We start from the raw sequence: 13513 nt of genomic DNA on the forward strand, positions 1-13513 counted from the left end.
GACGTATGGCTGGCTAAGACCTTGCAGCCCATGCATTATGACACAATATTGGATAGGCAAAAGACAAAATCTTTTATTCTCTAAATATACTTGTATAACATAAGCTACATGTATAACAACTTTCTTTAAATGAAAAAATCAAGATAAATAATTCCAATACCTTAATCTGCTAAAATACTGGTCCTGTGAGCTGTCATCTTTGCATTTCTTGATGAAGTTAAAACTGCTTTGCTTCTTTGCCTTGACGCCATAAGATTTCTTGAGATCATCTAGGCTGGTGATGACACCATCCTCTATATCGTCTGCTATCTTCCTCTTCTTACCTCGACCTTTGCCCTTTGGGGAAACTGTCTCTGTGGATGAGATTGGGAAGGTGGAAAATGTGAACAGTTGAAGCAAAATGAGCTGAAAACTCGGCATTAAACATTATGCGCACTACAGACCCACTGATTGGGTACACATGATATAATCATCTGAGTAACCAATCAAAATAGCTTTTTTATATCTTGAAGCAATTTTATGCTTAATCCCCCTTTCAGCCCTACTGACCATTCTTACATATCTCTGATTGGCTCAATTGTGATATACCCCTCTTAACAAAATCAAACATAGGTTCAATTTCCTCATAATTCTTTTTCTTCTTTTTTAACAATTTTTACTGACCTAACATTCACCAGAATAATAACACTGAATCTGGTCATACCCATCACCTTGTAAGCTACAAATATAGTTAAAATAGCTGTTGCCTTGGAAGTTATGCAGACTTTTTGGAATTTACACCAACAGAGAGTCCATACTATTGCCACACCAAAATTATAATTTTAATTTGACTCAGCTTTTTACCATACTTAGTTTTAGAAATCAATTACCAGCATTCTAAATGTTTATTAAAATATATACTCAGTACAAAACATTTCAGTTACAAAAAGAAATGGGCCGATTAATAACTAGAAAATTTGATTATGACTTCAATTTTGAATATGGCTCAAAATGGTCTCAGCCTCAATGCCATAGTTCAATAACCCCATTCACTACAATACATCAAAAGTTCACCTCATGTTGTAAGAGTATGAGTTTTTGTACCCAACGCATGCAAAGGTCATGCTATAAGTGTACAAGTATATTCAGGTTAAAGAACTTTGTATTGACAGATGAGCTTACCTTCAGGTACATAATCATCATCAGTATCCAAGACCTCATCCTCATCCGGTACATACTCATCACTATCTTCTAGAACTTCACAATCACTCATCTCATTGTCACTACCCCAATTAGGCTTCAAATCTTTATACCCCCTGCCACTCTTCCTCTTCTTCCCCTGTCTCGGAAACTCTGATGAACTTTCGGATCTAGGTTTGTAAGCGAAAAATGTTCCATCTTCAAAAGTGTTTTCAGATGTTTCCTTTGAAGGGGATGTTTCTTTGTTATTAGAAACTTTACTCTTTTTTGCTTTTCCTTTTTTAGATTTTTCTGAGATCTCCTTCTTCTTTTTTGCCATTTGTTGTTCTTTCTTCTTTTTCAGCAACGCTTGCTTTTGCTCTCTTTCAAGTCGTGTTTTTCTCACCAACTTATTTGCCATAGCAAGTTCTTTGTGTTTTTTCAAATCATGATCATCCTCTCCAAGCATAGCTTTCTCAAAATCGGTCATTCCTTGGTTGACAGGTTTCTTTGGTGGTGGCGCTCTTCTCGTTGGGTCTGTGAAGTTCATGGTGGTACCAAATGGAGTCATTTCTCCCAGCCGTATCATTCGTTCTTGTTCTGTTTCTTGATGACTCATGGTTGCTCCGCCTTGCAGGAGACCTTGTAGAATGTTAGCATCACCTTCAGACTGCTCTGAAGTATCTAGACATATCAATAAAGTGATGAAAAGTTTGTTATAATGAAAGACAAAGATAAAGACAATTTATCGCGTCTGACGTCACCTGTCAATCAAACTCGAGCACGGTTTGTTTACAAGTGTCGTGATGATGACTTGCTGAACGCGGATTTATAACCGGGCGCCTTATTGTTGATTTTGCACCTTTCGACATGCAAACCATCTCAAAAGTTAGGGCTTTATAGTAAGAAACTTTCTTTGGTGAGGGCACCATGTCCACAATCCCTAGAAAAGCTGCTTTTTGCCTTGTAAAAGTACGAACTTTTTCGCCATTTGCTGCTATTCCTTTTCTCCGATCAGCACCAGATAGATCGGTCTTCCTTTACGCGCTGATTAACCTGTGTAAACCAATCAAGGATCGTAATTAACAGTGACATCAGACGCGATAAATTGCATTTATCTCTGTCTTTAATTATAGAAATATCTTTTAACCTTGGCAAATCCAAACTCACCATTTCAAAACCAAACAATTGATAACATGTCACCAGAATGATAATATTTTTCATGTTATTAAATCACATGTACTTATGAATCGGACCACTCAAGCAACAATGTATTAGACTTGTTATCGTTTCACTTTTCTTTGGCGACATGTCGCCAAAACTTGGAATTCGATATCAAATCTTTGTCGACAAACAAGTGAAAAATATCGACTTTATAAAGCTTCCGAATTTAGCACTCAATGCGTTTATTCATGCATCCATGACGGCCAATGAAGATGAATGGTAGGTCTAGTGTAAAAGATATTAATTTGCTTCCCTTTGTAGAGTCATTTTGACGAGATTGTAAAGCATTTAAAGTCGGTATTTTTACTACTTTTTACAAGTAGCTACTAGTTGTGCATGATTCATTATCAACTATTTTGTCAACAGTGAAAGTCTCTTATCGACTGTCAGAAAAATCTAAAAAATCTCATAGGTCTGTCGATAACAAGCCTACAATTAAGCTATGGAACAACTTAATATCAGTTTACCTGCATCCTCATCATCAGAGGGCTCAAGTCCCACAGAGCTGCCACTTAGTTTGACTAGCAAAGACTTCTGTTTGGCACGGAGCTTCTTCAGTTGCTTAGCCTGGAAAACAAGGAAAAGATGAACCAGAATTTCATTCTGAACTACAAGTTCTAATAGTTGATGAGGACGTTCCACTGCTCAAAAAAGTAGTCTTAAGGTTTGTTCATATTTCACTGCATCTGCGTTGCAATGAGTAAGAAGCCTGAATTACAATCTCTTCCCCAAATTAAATATGGCATTGCAATTGCCAGGGGTGGAATTTCGACGCGAGTCTGCGAGTCGACTCGCGCCGAGACGCCCGTAAAAGTCCTATTGCGCGAGTCCATGTGGAAATCCCTTCAGTCAACTTGCATGCTTGATCGGCTCATTCACTCGGCAAATTTTCATTCAACACCGACTCGCCATCGCGAAAACACAACGCTGATTTTTAAAAACAACAAAGCCAATTATTAATCAATACTACCGATTAATCAATAAAAGTTTCTAACCAATGCAGTGATTGGATATCTACCCATCAACAACAGGATAATCAGCCAATCATAACTGGTTTCTATACACGACGGCACTGTGACCCGAGTCTGCAAAGCCAGCCCTCGCCCATTTTACCCATAATTCTTTTTATAAGAAATAAAAAGCCAAAATCGTGTGCTCACTTCCGGGTATATCGGATCTTGTGGTAAATGTTTACGACTGTCAAAATTGCACTCTGCACTCTCACGCTGTCATCGCCAATCACACGTGTTTGGAAGGTTACCGCACGTTGGAATGTGTTAAATTAAACAATTTTGGGCCTGATTTTTGATCATTTCTGAGCGAGTGACAATGGCTAGCAGGGACGGGTACCGTAAAGCAATATCAAAGGACGGACTAATGAAGTGGGAGGACGATTTAAGAGAAAACTATTTATTTGAGTACAACGAACATGACGAAGACGGCTCAAAGCGAAGGCAATTAAAGCTTATTGCAAGGTGTGTAAATCGCATTGCCAGAAAATAGCATCAAAATTATAAATGTAAAGTTGCAAGGGACGCGATGACTTATGGTAGTGAAGGGACAACATACATTTTAAAAACCAACTTTGTTAGTGTTATTTGACAATCATTTATTTGCATTCTCTACACCCTTATACTACACAAACTGAATGCATTTTACATAATGCATGTACCTTGCCTGCCCAAAATGATCTACATGTATAAGCAAGCACAAATTTGCCAATTTATTTTGGACTCCCATAAGATTGTATACTACGAGAATCCGTTTATGGAATCCATGGACTCTCTAAAAATCTCCCTGAGAATCCACTTGGATTCCCGTGGCACTGAACGAAATTCCACCCCTGAATTACGCAGTAAATTTCAATTTGATTTAACAGGATTTGCAGTGCATTGCATTGAGATGCAGTAGAAAATAAAACAGCAATGCATCAAAGATGCAGTGAAGTATGAACAGACCTTTAGGAATATATTTGAGAAGTACATAGTACGGATAGCACTGGACTGAGAGGATGCCCAATCCAACTTTGCTTTAACAGTTATGATTAAGGGCTAAATGACAAAGATAATATCGTATTTGCTTTGATTAACAAAAGTCCTAATAAATTGGATCGGAAGAAGAGTTCTGAATGAAAGCTCACTTCCAAAACTAAACAATGTTTGTGTGCAAACATCTAATTTGTAACATTTTTCACAGATGGTCTTCAAATACTTAAAAACTCAAGAAATGCAATGGCTGTACAAATGTTTCCTTGGGAAGAATGTAGATTCACTGCTGCAACCGCAGCGAGCAGAATCTTGGACAACTACCCAGTTACTACTACAGGGAATAAAGCAATTCCTATTGTGGTAACTGTATATAGTTGTCCAAGATTCTGCTTACTGCTCATCTGAGTACAGAAAGCAGAATCTTGGACAACTATCCAGTTACTACCACACGGAATAAAGCAATATTCCTATTGTGGTAACTGTATATAGTTGTCCAAGATTCTGCTTACTGCCATGCAGGTACAGAAAGCAGAATCTTGGACAACTATCCAGATCCTACCACACGGAATAAAGCAATTCCTATTGTGGTAACTGTATATAGTTGTCCAAGATTCTGCTTACTGCCATGCAGGTACAGAAAGCAGAATCTTGGACAACTATCCAGTTACTACCACACGGAATAAAGCAATATTCCTATTGTGGTAACTGTATATAGTTGTCCAAGATTCTGCTTACTGCCATGCAGGTACAGAAAGCAGAATCTTGGACAACTATCCAGTTACTACCACACGGAATAAAGCAATATTCCTATTGTGGTAACTGTATATAGTTGTCCAAGATTCTGCTTACTGCCATGCAGGTACAGAAAGCAGAATCTTGGACAACTATCCAGATACTACCACACGGAATAAAGCAATTCCTATTGTGGTAACTGTATAGTTGTCCAAGATTCTGCTTACTGCCATGCAGGTACAGAAAGCAGAATCTTGGACAACTATCCAGATCCTACCACACGGAATAAAGTAATTCCTATTGTGGTAACTGGATAATTGTCCAAGATTCTGCTCGCTGTGGTTGTCTACAATTCTGCTTTCTGTGCTGCAACCCAAAAGATTAGCATTAGGATAAGTTTTACAACTAAATGTAATGTTAGGATTCCAGTTAGGATTATGACAATAGGATTAGGATTGGGGTGGGATGGTGACCACTATTCTTAGGTCAGTTTGTTTCCTTTGAAGATGATTCATCTGATTAACTGGAGCTGGATAAAGGTTGAGCTGTACAGGTTAACAAACTAGAACTTGATACAGTTGAACTGTAACATCAGTCACATATATATGTTCTTATAACAGAGTGGGTTGCCGCAGCGGTTGTTCCCTCGCCTTACACCACTGAGGTCAGGGGTTCAATCCCTGGCCATGCCCAAGGACTGAATGTGCACTTGGTCCAATTGATAATGAAAAACTTTTTTTGGCCAATCGGCAGGTAGTTCTCACACCCTCCAAAAATGCAAACATGTCCATGCTCACTCTCACAGGTTTTCTCTGGGATCTCCAGTTTCCTCCTGCTTTCAAAATTTGGTGATTAGTTGTTTGGTTATCAAAAAAAAAATTTCCTTCCGCCAATGGAATTTGGGGAACTGCACAGAAAATTGGTGGATGTTACAATCTAAGTGCGGATAGGTTTGCGCTGCAACATGGCCGCGGCCTAGTTGATGCGATCAGATTGTGATGATTCACCATGACAGCGAAATTACAGTGCTTTGAATCCTCAAGATCTGGAAAAAGGCGCTATATATATATCCAAAATTCATTATATTAATATTTTATTGTAACATTTAGTGCTCACCTTATTCTCTCTTTGTGTTTTGATGGATAGCATCTTCCGGTGAGCCTCCTTCATGCCTACCGTCTGTGTCGCAGGAAGCTGTACAGCACCTATCAATCTATCCATACGAGCTAACTCTTGCTTGCAAGATCTGTCACAGAGACAAAGTACATGGTTATAGTAGTTATATATTGATGGCTCACTGACTGACGGGGATACAATTTTGTTTCACCCTCACGAGAATCTGCTTGGATTTTGGCAACAGATTGTTAGATTGTACCCATTTACCAGGGTTGTAGCCACGCCGGTCGGGGCCGACCGGCACTAAAAAAAAAAAAAATTCCCCACAAATGATTTATTCATCATGAAAAGAGTAAAAACCAAAATTTTTTTTGGGAGGGGGTATACCCCTTTCCTATTCCCCCGATCCTCATGTTCGCTAAAAGATTGTGCCCCGAGCCAGCACTCTAATTTGATAGTAAAATTAGCCGCCACTCAACTTGGTCTAGCTACAATCCTGCCATTTACTTAGTGTGAGGCTCAAAAAATCTGTAAGAATCTCTTTAGATTCATGCCAATCAGTTCAGGAGAACTCTGCGAGAACAAATTCTCATTGAATTTCTGGGTCTACTCAGCAACAGAAAGACTCCAATAGTTGCTGTGTAGAATTGCTTATAATACTCATGCATGATACACACACTTGTACAGGGCATGCATGCACTAGCTTATCCATATGAAAGGCAATCATACACACAGAGCACCTAATGAATGTATGTATTTCTGCCGCTAAGCCATCATTTTTATTCTTTCTATGGACGCATGTAAAATCAAACTTTTCCGAGTCCTCTCTTTTTCTAAAATATTATAGCTGTTACCATTCTAACCTGACACATTTGTATAGTCTGTAAATGAATATATATAAATTGCATTTTAAGTTTTGCAAGGGCTGTACATCACATTCAGCCATTCTGTTTTCCGTTGCACCTCCTCCTCAATTTGTACATTCTTTATTTGGGCTCATTTGTATGTTTCTAATTTTTCAGATAAATAAGCTTTACGTTGAATTCAATGGCATCATGTACCTGATACCAGTGAGTACAGCATTGAGGTCCTTCTCAGCCCCTGTTTGGCCATCATTTCTTCTTCTACAGGGCCATTATATTTATAGCTAGATGAGTTATAATTAACTATTCATAACCTCATTAATAAACGCGATGCGTGCGATCCAATCATTTATATTTATTTGGCAAAACGCAAACGCTGAACACTGTCACTAATAAACAACAGTGGACCTCCGCGCCGTTAACCTCCGCACGCGCCGAGTTGTGCGTCAAACAAATTGCGAGAGCGCTGGCGCCGTATTTGGATTGCGTGCTACCATGTATATGCACAGATTGTGATACGCACTTCTGTTATTGGTCAGCCTGTTTTAGCCTGATCGATTTTTGAAAAGGCAAAACGCAAAAATTTTTTATTTTTGAGGAAAATTATGTGATATTTTGTAAAGTGAAGAGATGAAAGTGACAGTTATGAATGAGGTTAATAACGTTGCATCGGTAATATGTCGGGCATTGTGAAAAATCTAAACATTTTAAAAGCCTTTGGACCTCAGAATATTCCTCGGTTCCAAAGGCAAAATGTTTAGATTTTTCACAATGCCCTCGAATCATGTACCTGATATCAGTAAGTACAGCTTTAAGGTCCTTCTCAGCCCTCTGTTTGGCCATCATTTCTTCTTCTAATGTAATAGCTTGATCTACCTGCTGCATCACACCTGCCTCAAACTCCTCCTGGTTGTACACACTTACACCTAGACCTTCTAATTCGTTGGTCTGAAAGTGATGAGATCAAAATCTTTAGAATGTCAAATGTTACGATTATAAACATCATGTTGCAGTCCTGCTCACAAGCATGTATCCATCTCTGTTTTTGAGGGTGAATATTTGCAGACTTTTCTTCAAACAAGGCATAACAATAGATATAGCTCAGAGGTTAATCCATCTGGATTGTTATGCAATATATACACCAATTGTAATTTGTGATCGGAATTTCAGTCAAACTGACTTCTGGTAAAGATACCAAGGATCCACATATTGTCACTTTGCAGCATACTTGATGAAGAATTTTGGTACAGGGTAAGAGAATCAAACTTGATTCTTACAAACTTGATTCTTGTACCCTGGTACAGGGTAAGAGAATCAAACTTGATTCTTACAAACTTGATTCTTGTACCCTGGTACAGGGTAAGAGAATCAAACTTGATTCTTGTACGTATACCCTGGTACAGGGTAAGAGAATCAAACTTGATTCTTACAAACTTGATTCTTGTACCCTGGTACAGGGTAAGAGAATCAAACTTGATTCTTACAAACTTGATTCTTGTACCCTGGTACAGGGTAAGAGAATCAAACTTGATTCTTACAAACTTGATTCTTGTACCCTGGTTCAGGGTAAGAGAATCAAACTTGATTCTTACAAACTTGATTCTTGTACCCTGGTACAGGGTAAGAGAATCAAACTTGATTCTTACAAACTTGATTCTTACTAGGGTAAGAGAATCAAACTTGATTCTTACAAACTTGATTCTTGTACCCTGGTTCAGGGTAAGAGAATCAAACTTGATTCTTACAAACTTGATTCTTGTACCCTGGTTCAGGGTAAGAGAATCAAACTTGATTCTTACAAACTTGATTCTTGTACCCTGGTACAGGGTAAGAGAATCAAACTTGATTCTTACAAACTTGATTCTTACTAGGGTAAGAGAATCAAAACTGATTCTTACAAACTTGATTCTTGCAATAATTGTTTGCGAGTCATTTGCTTCCCATACAGTCTTTGCTATGTGCACATATAAAGTTTACGAGAATCAAGACAGATTCACAGAAAAAGAATCTTGATGACAATCGATTCATGGACTCATACCAAAATTTCTAGCCCTGCAAATATCTCACTGTCCCTACTTGTACTGCATACACACTTAGGCATCACATCCAATTTGGTCCTATAGAACTATCGGTGCCCGGTTAGGTATCGATGACTCTTAACATCGCTCCCTGGATATATATAATAGTATCAAGCATAATAATTAAGATTTGCATAGTGTTATTGTTTTTCATAATAAAAAACAAATGCACTGTACAAATATTCAGGGTACAATAAAAAGTGCCATCGGTACTCTTCGGGCACCGATAGCGCTATAGGACCAAAAATATGTTGTGCCTTACCTGGTCAGCACTTGGAGCTCCCAGTATAAGACTAGTATCAATATTAAAGACACTCTTCTTCCTTGTCTGATCACTCTCCATGCTGCTAGATCCTGGCATATTATGGGTCTGTTCTGCTAAAGCTTTTAACATCAAAGTAGCATTCAGGTCACCGAGGCCATTGTCAGATGAGGATGGTCCTGGGATGTCTTGAGTCGGGTCATATGCTGATGATGTTGAAGGTGAGTTTCTGGAGTCCATGTATGAAGGGAATTGTTGCTCCTTCTTCGGGATAGTGGTATTCGTCTCAGATTTAATGTTAACTGGAGAGAAGGAAATAATCACATTTTAATAAAATGATAAAATATTATTGAATACCATGGTGTAGCATAGTTAGGAATATAAGTAGACCTGTTTCAAGCCGCACCATTATTCAGCATTCTTAGTCAGTGGGAGTGGTCTAGTTCGTAGACACATTTCTGATTGGACAATCGCATGATTTCGGGTGCCGTTTATCAGGCCGTAGACGACCCCACGTCATCATGCGTCTTGATAATGCGTAACACGCGAGTAGAGGTGCGCGTATGTATCGCGCTGGATGCGTAGACTAGTGCGGAATACGCGAACGCGCTAGCAATAGGCGCATTAGAATACGTGAAGTTGTAAACAAGTTTCGTTCATTTTATAATGAGGGTATTTTTTTATGACGGTAACTTAGTTTTTGCTTTAAAAATTTGTTTACAGTTATTAAAATAATATTTAACTGACTAAGAATGACTATCGTAGTGGATACCGGCTGCGCCGGCATCCACTACTCAAAAAATTGGACCTGCCTGTCGTCTATCACACGGTAGAGGATAGGCAAAATAAAAATTCCTATCGTTTATTCTCTAATTAATTGGCACTACATTTATCATTTTTTATTTTACAAAGATTGGATGTATACATTTTCAGAAAATTACCATTTATATTGAACCTCTTATTCAGCATTTACGGTAATCCCAGAAAGCGGCAGAACTGAAATGCTTTAGTAGTCAGGTACTTTATTCAATATATTTTTAAACCTTTTTTTTTCATAATAACCTACCAACATGTTTGGTGCCATTATGTTCAGCATTGACATCACTTTCTCCTGGCTCTACTTTTACTGTTACTGTCCTCTCTGAATCCTGACCATCGTCATCCTCCGACATCTTTGTACCTGCCACATGTCTTTGAATCGACTCATCCAACATAGCTTTACCTGGCTTCTCATCGTCCATCGCCTAGCAGCTAGGTAACCTATTATATGGCAAGCATGTATGTTGAGAAACCAATTAATATTCTAAAACAAATTCAAAATAAACATTGCTGCTTTGGTAGATGGTACAATGCGCCTCCTGTAAAATTTTCCAAACTGCACTTATGATAATGTAGCACTCTGCTGGCAAATTAGTTTCCTGAAATTCCTGCCTTACACAGAATTGAATAGGGATTATCATAGTTCAACTGTTATTTATTGAATAAATAAACATCTTTTTAAGTACTTTCAAGGATTTGAAAATCCACTTAGTCCCACTAGTCAAATACCATGAAATTAAGAATTCCAAAACATGTCTGGCAACTTGTTCCAGGTTTTGTTGGAGCTGCTCACATATGTCACAGGGAACAAAATAGTAGGGGTAGAATTTCATCACACAATGGATTCTGGCAACAAATCTTTGAACATGAATCTTTACACAAGGGGTATTTGTACAATTTTCAAAATGTTCCAACAATTTTTGCAATGACACAGTCAGTCTCAAATTATCCATCTTTTTTAACAGATCATTATCTTGTTTGTAATATGCCTTGGACACTACACTATGAGCCTACATACAGTTTACTCGAGAAGTCTAGCTAGCCACAAATTTGCTCACTGATAGCTTCACATTCGAGACTATAGAGTATGTTCATTGCTATCGAAATCTATTCATAACCTCATTAATATACGCGATACATGCGATCCAATCATTTTTATTTATTTGCCAAAACGCAAACACTGAAAGCGGTCACTAATATTCAACAGTGGACCTCCGTGCCGTCAGCGTAAATATTAGTAACCTCCGCGCGCGCCGTGTTGTGCGTCGAACAAATTGCACACACACTGGCTGCCGGGTAAATCCATATGAAATCAACAAATTATTGGCACTTTCGTTGCCCTTACGTCATGTATTTTATTTCTTTTTGGATATGTTGTTCGGGTACCCAAGTTATGCAGAAATCCCGAATATTAGCACTTTTGCTCCATTTCCATGGCAACGGTGGCCCACCGAAAATTGGGGGTTTTCTACCAAATTCTGACCTGGGAACAATGTTGGGTTTTCTGTAACTTGTTTCTCATAGATAAAGACCTCTCTATCTCTCTCTAAAATCACCATGTACAGTGTAAATGTTTGGGTGTTTCATCATGCGTTTCACACATGCCAGATCACCCCATATATTTTCTTACACACTAAACAACACAGTTCTTCAAGAAACATCAACACATACTTATTTAGGGGTAGACCTCAGCGACAAATTAACTTGGAACTCACACATAGATAGAATTTCAGCTAAAGCAAACAGATCTCTTGGGTTTTAAGACGGAACCTATATTCGTGCACCAGGCACATTAAGGACATGTGTTATAAAATACTTGTCCGTCCCATGGTCGAGTATTGTTCCCCTGTGTGGGATCCCCATACACAAACTCAAATAAAGCAAATTGAAGCAATTCAAAACCGTGCAGCACGTTTCGTCACTGGTAACTACAAGAGGAGATCAAGCGTTACAGCAATGAAGAAAGAACTAGAGTGGGAGAACCTCAACGATAGAAGGAAAGCCACAAGATTGACAATTTTTCATCAGGCAATCGCGGGTCACCTCGCAATTCCAGTGCACAAGGCCCTGCGTCCGGTCAAACGGAATTTAAGGCACACATCAACAACAGCAAACAATTTTATTCCTATCGCCACCAATAAAGACTGTTTTAAGTACAGTTTTATTCCCAGAACTTTGGTTGACTGGAACTCTTTACCCAGCAACTTAACTACAATCCCGGACAAGGAAAACTTCTCAGAGGCGGTGAAAGAATACTACAAATCAACAACAGCAAGAAAGTAACAAGTAAACCACATGCGCACAGTCCTGTCCGGTTGACTCTTTTGAAATAAAAAGGGTGTTGGACAGTATCAACAAAGAAGAAGAAAGAAGGGTGCAGAATTTGACAGACTTCTTAGAAGTACTTTGTTTTTGTTGCAAGATCCTTAGTTTTTGCATAAGGAATGACGAAACACCTAAAATTCTGTTTACAAATAATACCTAAATATCAAAACATTTATTTACAGCTTACCTCGAAGGACAGGTCCTTCAGGTTTATTAAAAAACGTCAAAATACTGTCAGCTGATTACACCACATTCACAAGTTTTATGCAATTGTTTCCTCTGTGACTAAAATAGATCCACGATACGGCTACTCTGTTTTCCTAAATTTCGTCCAACATGTATCTACAGTTATCTCAGTATTTCATCAAAAATAATATCTTGATGATATTCAAATAACTTTCAGATATCATTCTTTTGTCTTTGCATCCGAAAATGACGTTTGATAGTACCACAAAATTACAAAATGAAATATATGTTTATGTTTAGAAACACCGCAAAGAAGCAGTAGAAATTAGAATGGATGTATTAAAAGACAGTCACATGATACAGTCACATGACATAAACAACCGGAAAATATACGTGATATTTCCGCTATTTTGTTCGTAAATTAGGGAGCGATCGTTATTTATGGCAGGGGGGGAATGGGTAAATTTAGGGGGAACACGAAATTTTTAGTGGTCTTGAGGGGGAACCTGAAATTTTAGTTGAACCAGGAGGGGGATTGTTAAATTTTAAATGGAGAAAACTTGGGAAAACAAGGGGGAACGCGAAAATTTTGAGCGGATGCGAGGGGGGAACGCGAAATTTGTTGTCGATATTTTTGCCAAAACACCCATTCCCCCCTGCCGTAAATAACGATCGGTCCCTTAGTGTCAAAATCTGCCGGTCAGATGTTTGCACAATACATATGACGTCTTTTGTTGTCGATCACCAGGGCATCACACATCG

The 13513-nt window shown here is 38.4% G+C and overlaps 1 protein-coding gene across 1 annotated transcript in view; it reads right to left on the reverse strand.

Annotated features, from left to right (window-relative positions):
• Positions 1–12838, reverse strand: part of LOC140165067 (DNA excision repair protein ERCC-6-like) — a 33307-nt gene extending 20469 nt beyond the window's left edge. The window contains 8 exon segments of the mRNA XM_072188489.1: positions 161–353; positions 1162–1842; positions 2850–2949; positions 6219–6348; positions 7872–8029; positions 9422–9723; positions 10488–10681; positions 12753–12838. Coding sequence (XP_072044590.1) covers positions 161–353; positions 1162–1842; positions 2850–2949; positions 6219–6348; positions 7872–8029; positions 9422–9723; positions 10488–10662 — 1739 coding nt within the window. The 5' untranslated portion in view covers positions 10663–10681; positions 12753–12838.
• Positions 12839–13513: the final 675 nt, after the last annotated feature.

This window comes from Amphiura filiformis, chromosome 11 (assembly GCF_039555335.1).
Source record: "Amphiura filiformis chromosome 11, Afil_fr2py, whole genome shotgun sequence".
NCBI classification, from domain to species: domain Eukaryota; kingdom Metazoa; phylum Echinodermata; class Ophiuroidea; order Amphilepidida; family Amphiuridae; genus Amphiura; species Amphiura filiformis.